The sequence below is a fragment of the Dysidea avara genome, chromosome 7 (assembly GCF_963678975.1).
Source record: "Dysidea avara chromosome 7, odDysAvar1.4, whole genome shotgun sequence".
Lineage (NCBI taxonomy): Eukaryota > Metazoa > Porifera > Demospongiae > Dictyoceratida > Dysideidae > Dysidea > Dysidea avara.
Window position 1 is genome coordinate 7002844 of NC_089278.1, and position 16961 is coordinate 7019804.

The window sequence follows — 16961 nt, forward strand, 5'->3', positions numbered from 1 at the left end:
GATGTTATGTAATTGCTATAAAAACACACTTTGGTTTTAATAGATCACGTGATGGTATCCCTCAACAAAGTTTGAGCATGCGTGTAATGAATTTGGCGCCAAACGCCCGAAATTTGCCTTATTTTTCAAGTTGCCACGATGGATTCTGGCAAGAGTGTGCGAGATGTTTCTACCCCGCTGACGGTGAAACTTCAAGGTAAGGCGAATAAGTCGAGAATTTTAGGATCCTTTTGTTAATGTGCTGTTGCAGCCGAGGTTTCACAAGATGATACACCCAAACTAGACGATTTCTCATTAAAACAACGTGAGTATCGAAATACTAATAAACTTGTTTGCAGATGTTTAAAAATACAGGTCACCTGGATTTCAATTCTGGTTTGGCACAAGAAATCACTTTTGTTGATAACACACCAAAACATGGACCCATCTTGACACCAAATGCAGTGAAATCATCAACTTCTCTGCTACTGACCACAAAAGTAGTCTCGAATAATGATGGAAAACCGCAGACGGATCAAAAGAAGGTTGACAATGATGTCATGATAATGTCGCCACCAGCTGAAAATTTTAAAATAACTTTGGACAAGAAGCAACTCACTCAGTTGCTGAATATGGAAATTGAAAGGAGAAAAGCAGATGAAAGGAAAGAGCAGAGGGAAAAGAAAGAAGCTGAATTAAGGTCAGCAGGTGATTTATGGTCCAAACCTGTGCTGATGTAGATTATGTAGTGCTAAGAGAGAGGCAAAGAGAAAGAAAGAAGAGGAGAGATTACGACAGCAGTCAGAAAAGGTATTTTCACATGTACAAAGTGTTGATGGTGGTGAGCTTTATTTATAGATGAAAGCTCAACAACTTCAGAGGGAACAATTTCTAAAGTTCTTCAAACCATCCAATACAAAGGTAAGGGGCAGTTGCACATGCAATATCTCCTAGTTTGCCTCACAGGGAAGCAGCCCTAGTCTTAAGAAGCAAGACACAACAGGATGGGCTCCAACATTCCCAGTACAACCTGGTATGACGTTGGCCAAGTCACCGTCACCAATGCAGAGCAAAATTACATTTGATGACACCATCAAGTTACAGGTTAGCATGTTCTCTTATCTGCTATCAAACAAAAGATTGTGTGTTGCAAATTTTATGCCAAAGCTTCTCAGCTTGGAACGCTAATAATGCAAGTATATATGATTTGCCGCCATATTGATCAATAAATGCAATAGATTAAAAGCAGCAATTTTAAAAACTTCAATGATCTCTCCTAGTTTTGTTAACTACACCCTGGCATGGCTTGAAATGTATTGCAGTATGAATCAATTGAGCTGTACCAAACCGGACCAAGCACGGCAGGACAAGATGAGATTGCTGGCACAGGTTGGCCCAGAGTAGGATACAATGTGAATATATTCCAAGCAAAATTTGCTTCTGGCCACATCACACTACACTCTACAGCATGGCAACTAGTCTGGCGACCCTATTTAGGCACTTATAAGCGCCCCTAGTCTATCTAGCATTCAGGACTTGTGCTTAGGAATGCGTAATTACACTGCGGCTCACGTTAACAAACATTAAGAGATCATGAATAGTGAAGAATCCATTCATGACAAGTGATGCTTTAAGGATTTCAATCGGTTACTTTCTATGGGCAGTTGATGTGGTGGCGATATTTCTACTTTCTGAGGGAAGGTGTCTATTACACAATAATGTTAAATGGAAAATCATCCCGGTTTATTCACCCTGACACAAAAAGAACTCGCGCAACTTTCCTTTTGTGACTTTGGTCCCAGTATTTACTCACGCCGTGCAGCCACAATGGATTTGGCAATACTGCGATTTGATTGGATGCACCAGTTTTCAATAACGGTGGCACAAGTCCTTGATCCTAGACAGACCAGACCCTATTTTTGGGGCGCTTATAAGTGCCTAAATAGGGTCAGCAGTACCAGACTAGGCAACAACATGCTGTGAGACACGCCATGCTCCCAACCGTTTTGTTCTACTAAACCTATAATAACGTCATACATGAAATCAGCCACCACTCAATGCTAGAAAGTGATGTTTAAGCCTTTATTTTTGAAATCAATTGTGGCACCACTCAAGTGCAGCTACTACTGAAGGTATGGCGTATGCTACTGTGTTATGTGTGTTACCTGCTTGAAGGGGTGTGGTGTGTCTAAACGTGCTGACTATGGCTTGTTTTTTCTTGTTTCTCTACAGACCTTTATAGCGCATAAGGAGCTAGACTCCTTTGCTTTTCTATAGTGGCAATCAATTGGTCCTTGGAAGAATTGTATTTAGTGACAACTGTGGTGTAATTAAAATCCACAGTGAAATATTCAGGTATTTAGTTAGTTTAGTCTCGGCTTAAGGATGTGATCAGTCAAGAATGTGACGTCTTGTTAACACTACTAATTTGGGCATGTCAATTATGTATATAGTGCAGTGTGTTTAGTACTTTAATGTCTGAATTGCTTTTAAATGAAAATGTAACTGGTATATAATTGTCACACATTCTAGTGTACGCAACAGATGGGTAGGAATTTTGTATCTAATCACTGTGTGTGTGTGCACGTGCACACTACTTGTTTACACACCTTAAATTCTTGCAGGAACCAGAATTCATCAGCTCTTATATTACTAATCACAAGAGGACGCAAATCAAAAAGAGAGCAAATTTCTCGCCAAAGGCTCGACCATTCAAAGATGATGACATCATCATTGTTGATGAAAAGGGCAATAAAGAAAAAGACGAGCTAAAAGTGAAGTTCAAGCTGCTACAGTTCTGTGAGAACTATCGTCCAGCTTATTATGGAACATGCCAAAAACTCTCCAAAGTTATCAGCCCACGAAACCCTTTCAAGAAAGATGAGGTAAGTTGTTTACTAAATAAACTAACCTGTCCTGGGACGCACTGTTATTTCAGAATTATCTGTGTATTTTAGAATTAGATATGCTTTTATTTCAGGAATTATATTGTGCATTTTTATGTATTCAGAATTACATAGCGATTAGGGCATATTTTATTTACTGGATAATTCCTTGCAGTCACTACTGGACTACACAGTAGATAGTGATGAAGAGTGGGAAGAAGAGGAACCAGGAGAGAGCCTGTCTGATTGTCCCAGTGGAGTAAGTGTCTCCTTGTGTGTGTTTCACAGACAAATTTGTTTCATAAACTATTGTATGCATATCTGCAAATGTACGGGCATTTGTTACAGTCAATTTTTCAATTGGAAACTTCTCAGGATACAAATTGTATATGGGCGTAATAGTAGCAATTTGTTGCCTCCAATTTAAAGAGCCTGTGTGTCTACTGTAGTATCTCCCATGTCTCATGATGACTCAGGAAGTAGGCTGGTACTAAGAGATGACCTATGGGTGGTGTTGAGGTCAAGTGGTTAGTGTGTAGGGGTCAGCTGATGACCCAAGGATGATGAGCTCATTGCTGGATCACATGTCATGCTTGTCTAAACAATAGTATAGTCTTACAGGCCACACCCTTTATATAAGCACCTAGGTGGAAGAGTGTGGTGAACATGGACCACAATTCTGTTGGAATTTGGATAAGCCAATCAGATTGCAGCATTTACTTGAATAACCACAGTAGTTATGTCATAACATTTTCAAAAACTGTGAGTAGACTACTCGATGTTCTAATGTGTTTAAGTTATTTATGCACTCCTTATTTTATGGTTCAGATAGACCTGTCCATGTGGGCACTTTACTGAAAACAATAAGGTCCAGTATGGAAGCTAGTCTTGCCTGCATAATAAGGTTTGAGTGTGCAGACAAGAGAGAGCAGGTTAAACGAATTTGGGGAGGTTATTAAATTGACAATAATAGTGCTTTCTGAAATCATAAATGTGATGTTCTTAGAAGTTTGAATATCGTCAAGCTGTATCCTTGATCATGGTGTGTTGTAGGATGAAGGAGAAGACATGGAGGAAGAAGATGATGAAGATGGCTTCCTTGTCCCTCATGGCTACTTGTCTGATGATGAAGGTGATCTGGCAGCTGAGTCAGCTGACCTCATTACTGGATCAGGTGATCCTAATACATCACCAAAGGTAGGTCAAAACATCTTGACAATTTTCTTGTGAAAATCATTGCTTGTAGGAGAATCGTAAAGAGAAAATGAAGATGAAAGAGAAGGCTTGGGAGATGGAGTTTGCTCGCAAGTGTCAGCCACTGAAACCATTCTGTATTGGTTGCTACTGGACAGGGCCTGGAACACAGAAGGATGCGCTGCTACAGTACCAAGCTGTGCTGCTGACTGCCCTGCCTGTAACTATCAATTTTGACCAGCCAGAGAAAGCTGCAACTGATGTCAGAACAACCCCCAAAGCTGTCAAGTCAGCTGGTAAGCCATGTACAGTGTATCACATAGACTAGAATAGTCACTTAAATTATTATGGCCATATTTCATATTTACTTGGTTAAATGCTTCGGCATGTCAATCGTGGCACCACTCAAATGCAGCTACTATATTAAAGGTGCTCCAGTATCTAAGTTTGATGGAATCCTTAACAGAAAATACAGCTTGTTTTGATACTGTTTATGTGTTAATATTCCTTAAGGTCATGCTTGTTGAGCAAGTGTGTGTTGTCAGCACGCTCCTGTCTATGTTGTGCACATGTCATGGGCATGTTCAGTTTATGTGTGTAGATGTTCTTGTTTATGGTATATACCAGCATATAAAACTTAACACATGCTGTACAGGTCCTGTACATGTTGGGAATAGGCAAATACAAGACTGTCAACTGGTGTGTCTGTTAGGTGCAAGAGTAATACACCAGGGCCTTCCATATATTGGTGTGCATAATTATGCAGAAATGAGTTACTGTGTTTCTACGTACACAATATAGATGGTAGCTGTTGCTAAGGGTGAAGTGTGTTTTCTTGTTGACAATTTGTAAACAGGTCTCCTACAACTTGTCCTGCTAATGATATTGTGTTTTAGTAGGTGTAGTGACAAATTAGTTATTGATCTGACAAATAAATAAACATGGATGGCATTAAACAGAATACAAGGCATATTTCGGTCTGTTGCAGAATATTGTAACTTGACAGATTTACACATAAAATTTTACGTAAACATTATTATTTGTTAGCTCTCAAGCCGTCTCCACAGATCACAAAGAAGCCAGTTCCAGAAGAAGGTGAGTCACCTTGCTTGCAAGACTTTGTGTTCTACATTCATTTTCTTTCTCAGCAATGAGTGACTTGATCAAGTTGTTGCAAGGGAGCAGTATTGGATTGGAAAGAACCATAAAGAAGTTTCGTATTAACTGGGGCAGAAAGATGCTGGCAGAAAAAGGCATTCAGTTGGACAGTTGCAGTGACAGTGATTTTGAACAAGCATCAGGTATCTCCAAACGACAATTAGAAATGAAGATCAGTCAAATAGCAAAGAAGGTTCATCGAGTGTGGCAAGTGGATGAGACAATTTTAAAGAAATACGCTGCAGCAAAGTCACCTTCATCTTCTACCCTGTTTGCTACCAAGTCTCCCCCAGATCACACCAAGTCCTCAAGTAGTCCAGTAGTACAATCATATCATAACAATAATCAGTTTATTCAAGCTCATCATCTAAAAGAAAACCATCTCTTACCTCAAAAACCAAGCAATTCTCCGGTCTCCTCACAGGTCAACAAACAAGATGAAAGTCCTTGTGGTTCCCCTGCCAACAAACGGTTAAAACTAACTGAAACACAACATGTTTTATTGGTTCAAACATAAAGTACAATGTATTATTGTGTGGAACGTAATTCAAATTTTTTTTGCGTATGTGTACACATCTTTGATATAACAATACTCTGTATTAAAAGCTCAAAAATAAACAAGTAATACAAATCTCTTATCTATTTGGCCTCCAGTTGTTCTGAAAGACTATACAACATGTTTTCGTCTACTTCTTTTACCCAGAGTAGTGACTTCAGTATCTATGAGTACAATAAATCAATCACAACGCAATAAACTAGTGAAACACAAACATACATCTCGGTTGTATTCAAACTCATATAGCTCCTGTGAATAGTGTAGTATATTGGATATTGTGTGGTTGAGCTACAAAATGGACCAAAAACATAATTGTACATGATGGTAAACATGTTACCTGAGATGACAAAACTGTTGACAGCCTACCTGGTGCATTTTGTTAAAATTTATTTGCTCTATGCCATCTTTAGGCTCCAAGTAGGTCTTGTTTACTTCAGACAACACAACCAACTCATTCAACATTGGACCAAGGTAGGGGACACAAGGTAGAGGATGTCTGTTGAAGGGTGTGTATATAAGGTAACATGTGACAACCTTAATGTAGCTGAACCTTCTAGTGGCATCTCGTAGTGCCTTAAACTTGTTATCAGTTGATGATATCTTCTTGAGTTCTTGTAACTGGTACTTGGCCTATTAAAAGCTACATCATGCAGACAACACAAGAAATACACAGCTCACATGCTTGCTCACATAACACCAACTCTTCTTCAATCTACAAATTGATGTGTGTTCAATGGCAGACATTACTTGCATGAAGGTAGAGAAATTCCCTATTGCTAGACAATGTTGGGCTATTTCCATAAGATACTCCAGTCCTCTGGCACGCTCCTCAGGTTGAGAGAAGCACAAAATGAACCAGCACAGGAAATATGCATTCCGGTTGAAGTTATCAAAGAACTGAGAGATGTTAGGAGCAATGTCATGACAGTTCTTTTTTGACCAAGCATTAGTGACTACTTCTCTGTAATGTTAGGGTAAGATATCATACTGAGTCTTATTACTGACCTTGGTTCAATATGCATGTAATATGACTGTTCTATTAGAGTCAATTGTTGAGCAACCTCTACACTATTAAAACTTAACAACCAGCGAGGTGATGACTGTAGAGAGGAGGTATAACAATGTTACAGATGATTAAATATTTTACCTCCATTTTATCCTGATCCTTTAACAAATCTACTATTACATTCTGAGAAGAATCAACATCTTCACTTTGAACTGATGATAAACACCTACAAGGATGACAAACAGTTTTAATATTATAAAATCACTGTAGGGTATACAAACTCTTTAACATGGTCAAGAGCTTTCTGTTCTCCACCAATCAACAGTTTATTCTGTTCTGCTTTACTAATTAGAGTGTGTAACTTCTCTAGCAAATTAGCATCACCTTCAAAATCCTATTAATAGACAATGTGTGTAGTATTGGTTGTATACACTTTTAATATTCTTTCATGTCATCAATACAATTGTTATTTATATATACTAACAGTTCAAATATATGCACAGACAAGAATTATGTGCTTATAATAACAAGAGCACATGGACAATAAGTGGAAGTGTAAATTCTTGGAAGTGACCACATTCACAATGTCATGACAATGCATAGTGACTCACAACATTGTATATCTACTTTGTAAACAATTGAATTTGTACTAACGTAACTTGAAGCACATACACAACCACACTACATTGTCCATGTTAGGGTTAACAATAGAAATGTAACTAACATAATAGTACTTGGATATCCAGTGTTTCAATACAAAGAAGACTCCAGAAATGGTTGGCCTTTTGGGGGGCTGTGTAGCAGATTGAGAAGTTATGTAATGGTGACCACTTGAACTCAATGTTAATGATGAACCAATATTAATGTCTGAGGCATTCTGATTCCTTGACACTGAAAATACAAAACAACATTATTCTAGTAAGCATTGCATAGTTATACTCTACACACATACATGTGGCCAATGCAAAGACAGATTCAGTAGTTGTCAGAGATGGCTTCAGACACTGATGATAGGAGTCAACAAGGTGATCCATTACAGTGTGGGTATCAGTAAACAATGGAAGTGTTGTCAGAAATGTGTTGATGAATGTCATTCCACTGTAGCCTACGGTGGTCAGTCGTTGTAACAATGAGTCCAGACTAGCTGAGGAGACCATCCGTTCCCTGCCAGTTTTGTAGTCACAGAATTTGATTTTGTTAGAGTCTATCTCCACCAGTTTACCTGAACTGTACACACAGTAAACGAGTAACTTGACTTGAAACAAACAGGATACCTTAACCCAGCAAGACAGGCTATTTTTTAAATGCCAGTTCTATTTATCCAGAGCTTGATCTTTGCTAAGAGTATCTTGCCAACCAATTTTTATTTTCATTGAGCAGGGAAGCCATTATTGGTAGTTAATATTGCTCTTATATGACAATGGCTTCATCTGACTGTTCAGGGGTTCAGTAAATAATTGTCAAAGTATACCATAGATGGGAAACAACTATGAATTTTACAATCACAAAATATTTACACCAGATAGCTAGCTACATGCCTTACAGCAGTATCATGAAACTTTTCTGCCAGTGTACAGAGTAATCAGTAGAGTGCTATTTTTCCCACATGTAACTTTCCCCACCTAGGAGAGGCTACATTTTCACCAATTTTATGCCTTCATTTTGAAAATACTAATAGCATTTCAGCTAGTGCAAGTAGAATCTTAGCATAGAATTGAAGGCCATTGACAAACTATATTAACGAAAAAATCCTTCTCTTAATATTAGAGGCTGCTGGAGAATTGGCAGAACAAAGTGCTATATAGCATTATGAAACAAAATCACTCATTTTCAGATGACCACAATAACACACCTGCCATGTTTTTCAATAGATTTTCTCATAATATTGTGTCATGACATCATCAGAATGTTGTTTATGGAAAATTGTCAACTTTCCCACTAGGATTGTATGTAAGGGAAATTTCTACTATTATAAATAAAGTACACACACATCTATGTGTGAAAGTTGATAGTTTTTGAATTATTATGATAAAGTACAGGCTGTTTTCCTATACATACACTCATTCATTGGTCAAATTCTACAGACTGAGAACATGTACAGTTCTTTCCTGTTGATGTTACTCATAGGCAGGACTATCTTAGAAATACTGTAGCTATTAATTTGAGTGACTGCTCATTAGTTCAGCAGTAATGAATTTATTGCTACATCAAGTCAATGGAAAATTAGGGTTAGGGTTGAACATTACATTTAGAGTTTTGCAGTAACGGTTACCTGATATCTGCCAACATTTTGTAGTGACGCTCGTTGGCAATACACTGACTGATGTCAGCCACCCACTCAGCTTTCCTCTTAACTGTGTCTCCCATTAGTGAGATGGTCAGGTTTGGCTGTTGCTCTGTAGAACACATGAGAGTGAAGACTTTAGAGTTTCGAAGATATGAATCAGATTGAAGACTACACTTGGCCAATGGGATAACACCAATATCCTGGAACAATACTAGTCTACAAGAGAAATGAGTTACACAATTTGTTACCTTCATGAGACGATATTGGGCAGAAGATCGGAATCCAACATGTCTTGTAATTATCAGAAGATGTTTAGAGAATAGTATGCAGGCCCTTGCATTACTATTGCTACGATTGGTGGTGGGTGACATTGATTTGCTAGTGTTCACCAGCTTGAGAGCACCTAATGGTAAAAATAGGAAGCAACTCTCAAATTTATTGTTCAGACCTTCTCGAACAAGCACTTGTTCTTTGTCAAGTAAAGCAGGACAGCCACCAATGATCCTGCGCTCAATTTCAAGCGTCTGACGAATATTGCTAGTTGAAGACACTTCCTCACATACCAGTTTGTGCAACTGCTCCAGTACTTTAACCACAGACTGTAAGGAAGTGTACTCCACATGTTCTGGTGGAGTATGGGCTAGTAGCTGCCGGGCACTGTCCATATTTACTGTAATCTAATGAAGACAAGACCACAAGTAACACTTTTGAATGTTGGTACAAGTTGCCAGCAGACCCCACTTGGTATTTAATATAGCAGTCATTATGTAATACATAGAACAATATGTCAAATGAATAAAATAACATTCAAGGACAAAGTTTATAGCTTCACAGACTTTTGAAAGGAAAATGCATGTCCTATAAACAGCATTAATTTTGGTAAGTAATGAGGTATCCGTATTCAGTGCGTATAGAGGGAGTAACAAGGTACCTTGTGCTCCTGCTAAGACTAACCCTGTTTAATGGAACTGCTATTAATTCTGACAACAAAAGTCCCTTGGTAGCAGGTTTAGAGTGAAGGTGTTCCAAGAACTGTTTGAATTTAGAGTCCTTGCTGACTTCAAAGTAAGTTTCAATGGCATGTACATGATCCTGAACATAAGTTGAGTAACAGGACATCATTGGTATCATCTGCTCCATGAGGTCACCTGTGACACACCATAATTAACTATCATTTGATATACTACTAGTAACTTACTAATAACTACAACAGGCCATTTGGCAATTCGTTGGTGAAATCCTTGAAGTAGGATCTTGTGAATCAACAACAATATTTCACTAAAACCAAATTAAGCATTCTAATAAAGCAATCAGAAAAAAATATTAAATGATTATAACAGAGCAGTAAGAACTGGTAGAACCCATAACTGGAATACATGCAGTGTTCAGCCATAAAGTCACCACAAGGAGAAGAAACTGAAGCCACTTCTAAACAGATAAGGTGATAAGCACTTGTATAGTTATAAGTTATGTCCTCTGGTAATTCTGGTGACAGTGTAAACAAATTTGTTCTGACATTATAATATCATGCCACCATGTCAGTAAACAATGATAATTGAGCCTTAATACTTTTAGTCTTGTGCTGTAGAAAGTAAACACTCTATGCAAGAGGTGTTAATCATTCAAACCCTGAGATCTCTACTGGTTAATGCCAATAATGGCCAGGTGCATGGATTGGAATTAACATCATTGCAGCCTTTTCTTTGCTGCCACCCTTAATTGGTTTTGCTCTATTCACCTAGGCTTTTGAAGGCTGTACCTTTTTTCTACAGCTTAGCTGTTTTGCATAGATTTCACTTCCTTTTATGATTTAAATACCCCCAAATCCAGCCATAAACTGGCTTTGGGCCTCCTGTTTACAGGCACAATGATGATTTTGGAGGAGAGAGATTTTATTTGGACTATATATCTGTTACTTATTTTGTAATACTCTAATAGAATGCACATTTTTCAAGGACTTTTGCTTGTCCTCACCCACCCATTCTCCAGGCTGGCATCTATTATAAACACCCTCTCCACTTATAAGTGTCACCCTGGATAATGGGTCTGCGAGGATGAGGACACACATAGAATGTTCTAGAATTTCCATTGGCAGATTAGGCCATACCTATTTGAAAAGTTGTGGCTCGGACCCAACCGATCCCACAGATTTTAATTAAGAAAAAAGATTAGATTACGTGACACCTAGAAAATCGAGATACTCTAATAGAACAGTCAGCTGCTACAATTTTATAATGCTAAGTGTATAGATCACTCACCCCTGGCTAAGAAAATCTGTGATAGTTTCCAATACATCAGTGCTCATTGAACTACTAGCTATGTTCATCTGTTTATAATTAATAATTACTGGAGGGGATTTGACAAGTCTGTATACAGTTTCTTTAATGTGACTTACTGATCTATTTTGAAATAGTATGTGGCTTGTAACTAGAATCATAAACATGTCTAAAACTAGATAGTTAGCTAGCTGTTTTTTTTTGTTTTTTTTGCCAACCGACCGAGCCATTTTGTTGTAAATAAATCCGAGCAACAAATTTTCAAATATAGGTATGGCCTTAACAAAATTATGAACTTTTTGTATTGAGTAAACAGAATTTTATTTGGGTTTGGAAGTTAGGTATGGAGGTCTGGTTTCAGCTCTGGACAAATCTTTTTCAACATTTTATGTGCACTTTTGAGGCTTAGCCTGGACAAGTTTATGTGCATTTTTATGGCTACACACAAAACCCTTGATATTGGCCACAAAATGGAATGGGATGGAATGACCCATTCAAAACATGGAACGGAACGATTTTTTGGTACCTCCAAAATATATAGAAGCATATAGCCATTTGAAGAATACCTTTTCACTAAAATTTTACTAACAAACAAATTGGACATAACATTAAACACTCATCTTTTCAAAAATTCTGCTTGTACAAATGTGTGTAGTGGATGTAAGAAACATTAATCATATAGAAGTGGCGATGAGTCATAAGTAAGTGTGACCATTAACATAGCAGCTGGTACACAGGTTTTTAGTTGTTTAATACAGGGCCTATTTTAAAACACAAAAACAGTGCAAGAAGTAAACCCTCATGCACTTTTACAAGCCACGTAAAACATGTACTCAATGGTTTTTGCATTGATTATTCTGTATCATCATCCAGTAGTGTCTATAGTGGTAAAAATTTACACCTTTTCTGTTCACATGTGTCAACCACACTTAGAAACCTGCCAAATATGTAAGATTCAATATTACATGACACATTTGGGGATTCGTGGTTTCATTACAACACTAACCAGTTTCTAAAGATCCTCTTACAGGCCTCCATTGATAAGGGAGGATGGCGTGAGGTGGTAGCTATTTCACAAGAGTGTTGAAACTGGTTGACCAAAGTGTTGAGATGCTCAACATACTCTTCTTCTGACTTTAAAATTGACCACATGATCTGCAAATGATAGTAAACCACTGTAGCTTATCACATAGTACACAACATAATGAGCGAACACTTAAGCCAGCCAGATAAGTTTCTTGGTTGGTGCTATTGTAGGAATGATACTGTACATCAAAGAACAGTTTCTGTCTGAGGTTTTTATAGTCTGAGGTTCTGTACTATTATACTTCTGAAAAAGGATAGCCTCCATGTTATGACAACATGCAGGTTCCAAAGTGTATATAGAGGCTTCACTTAATACAAAGGTAAAACAAAGCATGAGTGAGGTAAACACACAGAAAATATAAAATTTCTATTCTATTAAAATATAATTATGTCTTCCTATTATTGTATAGAGGGAAACTTCGGTGAGAGTAAACTTTGGTGAATAGCCAACTAAATTGTATTGGTGAAATAAACTTTGGAAAATCTATGGAGACGCCAACCTTAGGTACTTCAAGTAATTGGCAGGTTAAACTTTGGCAACTTTGTAGCAAATCGCCAAACTTTTCCCCTGCCAAAGTTTCCCTTATCTACACCACTGTCCCACAAAGACTAACATGATTTCTTTTTTTCCTAGAATCTGCATGAGGTGATTTGATATAATCATAAACAAGTTTGTGAAACCTCTTCCTCAGCAAGAAGCCTCTAACATATCCTTGTACCTACAGCATACAATGTTACATAACTGTAATGAAAACTTTATTTAAAAACCTTTTTTATTTTTGCTACTTCGTTGTCAACTTTAGTGCTCATTGCGTCCATTTGACAAGAAGCTGGCAAAGATGTTGAGCGAAAAATCTGTTAAATATATAATCTATACTACATCAACTCATTGAAAGAAACAAACCTTTGGAGTTTCAAAATTAAGTGTGTTGCTCAATAATACACTTCCCAGTTTACTATTCAAAAATGAAGGTGGTTGTTTATTGGTGGATTCCTGTGAACTAGTGACTGAAGTATGTTGCAGTGTGGTATATTCATTGTGCAACTGTTCCAGCTGGCTCTCCAACAATTCTACTTTCCTCTGAAGTTCTCCACATTCCTCAATAATGTTTCCCATTCTGTGCGATGGTGATGAGTGTGTAAGTTATAACACACACACGCACACACATGCACTTACACACAGTGACCACACATGCATGCAAGCAAGGCCTATGGCAGCCATGCAAAACACAGCTACATACGAAACACAGCTATGGTTGCCCAGCAAACCAGCACTGGGATGTCTGTGTACCACTCAGGTACTTGAGCCTTAATCCTCCTCGGGCAGGACTAGTAACCTGCAGGAGGACTGTCTATGTCTCATGGGGAGAGGTCACAGAACCTGAAATTCCACAATGATCCCAACACTGCACTTGCTTCCCCAGCACACACCAGGTACCCATTGATGTTACAGCTGGGTGGGCTGCTTCCCCTGTTGACACCGGGCCACCAGGTCCCAGTTGGGTAGACTGAAGCAACGTCAATAAAGTTTCTTGTTCAAGGATACAACATCAAATTGGCATAATTGGACATCAAACCTGGAACCTTCAATTACCAGGCTGATGCACTAGCCACTTGGCTATGCTGCCTCACACACATGCGCACATAAAACAAAGCCTCTGGCATCCACAGCTATTGTTGCACCACTCAGACACTCAAGTCTGCATGTGCAGGCAAATTCTCTTGAGGCAGGACTATACTAACCAGCAGAAAGACCATCCAAATTTCATGTATGTAGGCAACAGAACCCAAAGTTCCACAATACCATGAGTGGACACTTGCTTTTCCAGTTGACACAGGTCCCAGCTGGGTAGATTGAGTAAAGTTTCTTGTTCAAGGAAACAACATCAACTGAAACATTAAACCTTGCTGGCACTCAAACCACTTGGCTACACTGCCTCATTCTGAGTCATGCACACATCAGCACACACACACACGCACGCACGCACGCACGCACGCACGCACGCACGCACGCACGCACGCACGCACGCACGCACGCACGCACGCACGCACGCACGCACGCACGCACGCACGCACGCACGCACGCACGCACACACACACACACACACACACACACACAGAAACATGCATGTACCAACAGTAGCTATATGTATAATTTGACAAGTGCATGACTACATCATCTACTCACCGAGCATTTCGTATTGCATCCATCCATGCTGTACGATCAGCTGCAGTAGTTGTTGAAAAGAGGAAATGCCTCTGACCCAATCCTTCAAAGCCAACAGAGAATGCAAATTGCTGGGGAAAAAAACATAGCTAGCTATTAACAATTTATTTATTCATTTGACTCTACTTTGGACAGTCAAGCGTCTGCAAGCTAAAAGTCCTACGGGCATACCTAATTCTACGAGAGACAGCGACCAGAACCAGGATATGGTATACGGATTTATACGGATATGTATATACGTAGTATATTATCTATGTGTAAACAAACCTTTTCGTCCGCTGTCGGTACCACCAGGCAGGTGCAGTGCTCCAAAAATACTACCCCATTGGGCTTAGGGCTACGCTCTGATTCAAAGTAGTACAACATGTTTCGATATATGCAACAGTAGCGTCGCTGCCATCGTTGAATTCTCGGCTCCCCTGACTTTTTCATCAATAATCCAGTGATCGCACCATTAGTGCGAGCCTTTTCACCTAGGCACAGCAGTTGAGTATCGTCCACTCTCATGTTGGACCACAGTGTGTTAGCGAATGTGTCGGTGAGTGGTGATCTATGGTTGTACCCTGGTTGTAATTACTGTAAGTGACGTTACCTTAACGTGACGTGGTCATACTTATCTGCAGCCATAGATAAACATATGGCGGGTTATGCCTCGGGCATAGATCCTTTATACGCCTCGGGTTAGCTATGCTGTAACAAAAAAACAAACTTTTGCAGTGCTAGTCCTAACATGATAGCTACCGGGGGAGCAGCTATAACCTATAAAATTTGCATTGACCAAACAGTTGAATGGCAACTATAGTGCGAGGCAAACTGCCAGTGAATCAAAAGAAAAGACTGATGGGAGTTTTGGCCCCATGCAGGAACTGAATTTTTGAAAAAGCTGTGGCAATATTGGCAATCATGGCTTGAATCATGGTTTGAGAGAAATGATTGACATGAAGTAGCTACTGAGTGAGCTGAAGGGAATGATTAAAATAAAATTAGCTCAAATATTTGTTCTTCAGCCTGCATGATCAATACAGGAGAACTCAAGAACTAGACTAGTTATAAGACAATTAAGGTCTGAAATCAATAAAATATACTGAGCTAGTGGACTGACTAACTAGATGCTAGTACAGGTTACTAAGACAATTTTTGATTCAAATAGTGGACAGAAAATGTCCATTTCAAGATTGGATCTTGAGATGCAATTTTATAGTCAAATTCCTGTAGCAGCTAGCTAAACTGTAAAGGAGATTTAAGCTGTGTACATATAGTCACGCACTTCAATTCATATATGTTATGTGCCATTTTAGTCTGACTTTTACTACTAGCCCAAAGTCATTTAGCTAGCTACAACTCATAGCTACCCCCACCCAATCATTCTGTACTATCATCAAGAGTATTATGAACTCTTGCTATCATGTAGTATAGCCATAAACAAGTTCTCTGCATAGCTTCCTAAAAAGAATAGCCAGGCTCTGCAATGGTCATAGGTAACTAGTATAGTCTCGCGTAGCCATACCGCTTTTTCTCCGCACGGCGCTTATCGATTGCCAATGGAAATTATAAGCGCCTGCTTATAATTTCCAATCGATAAGCGCCGTGCGAAGAAAAGGCGGTCTGGCCACGCGAGACTAGGTAGCGCTAGTTGCTGTTATAACAACACTTATTTACACATTCGCAACAAAATCTGCGCTATGGTGTCCTAATAATATAAAGTCTATCTTACTATCAGGACATAACAGAATGATTAAAGATTGCATGCTTTCAACATCAACACTTGACAATATGTTAAAAGGGTCAGGTTATAGCTGTGTACTTCATTTATGATAATTTGCAGTACACCTTGATTGTGCAAATGGGGAAACGTCACGGTGGGTTTAAACTTAGTGCATGGTTATATTTCTGAACATATACATGAGTCAATAACACATGAATGGTGTAACTCTGTAACTTTTAGCAGATTATTGTACACATTGTCACCACACGCATGCAGCATAGGCCTTGCATGACACTTGAGGTGTCTCATCGAGATGGCTTGAGAGCTAATGAACTGAACACTTGTATAGCTACAATAGTTGTCACACCATATGTGTCTGTTAAGTTTGATGTTCTTGCCCAATAAGTGACAAAACTAAATCATAGATTTCATCATCATAATTTATTTATTTTTATTAATTAATGCTTTATAGTACACACATACAAGCATGAGCTTAGGTACACACACAGATACAAGAATTGACAATACACATGGTGTACTAAAGATCTGTAGGCTTGTGCCTACAGCCAAAAGTAGTAATTATAAAATAATAATAAAAGAAC

At 38.7% G+C, this 16961-nt stretch overlaps 2 protein-coding genes across 4 annotated transcripts; one reads left to right on the plus strand and one right to left on the minus strand.

Annotated features, from left to right (window-relative positions):
* The first annotated feature begins 43 nt into the window (after positions 1-43).
* On the plus strand, positions 44-5847 carry LOC136262463 (chromatin assembly factor 1 subunit A-like). Its single transcript, XM_066056739.1, has 12 exons — positions 44-196; positions 251-304; positions 355-679; positions 729-789; positions 838-900; positions 946-1083; positions 2604-2864; positions 3040-3123; positions 3918-4061; positions 4111-4354; positions 5106-5153; positions 5207-5847. The coding sequence occupies exons 1-12, from the start codon at positions 139-141 to the stop codon at positions 5731-5733; spliced, it is 2007 nt and encodes a 668-aa protein (XP_065912811.1). The 5' UTR covers positions 44-138; the 3' UTR covers positions 5734-5847.
* LOC136262448 (ras-specific guanine nucleotide-releasing factor 2-like) lies at positions 5381-15241 on the minus strand. 3 transcript variants are annotated; one of them, XM_066056720.1, is made up of 21 exons: positions 14922-15241; positions 14616-14725; positions 13332-13545; positions 13196-13282; positions 13042-13146; positions 12348-12496; positions 10264-10343; positions 10020-10213; positions 9514-9742; positions 9314-9468; positions 9051-9265; positions 7731-8005; positions 7503-7669; positions 7060-7172; positions 6920-7004; positions 6778-6872; positions 6451-6733; positions 6323-6402; positions 6139-6268; positions 5992-6060; positions 5381-5936 (listed from the first exon to the last, which is right to left on the minus strand). In XM_066056720.1, the coding sequence occupies exons 1-21, from the start codon at positions 15159-15161 to the stop codon at positions 5856-5858; spliced, it is 3156 nt and encodes a 1051-aa protein (XP_065912792.1). In that variant the 5' UTR covers positions 15162-15241; the 3' UTR covers positions 5381-5855. The 3 variants fall into 3 exon arrangements, with proteins under 3 accessions (XP_065912792.1, XP_065912793.1, XP_065912794.1); XM_066056721.1 differs by lacking the exon at positions 14922-15241 and adding an exon at positions 14826-14862; XM_066056722.1 differs by lacking the exon at positions 14922-15241 and adding an exon at positions 14781-14801.
* Positions 15242-16961: the final 1720 nt, after the last annotated feature.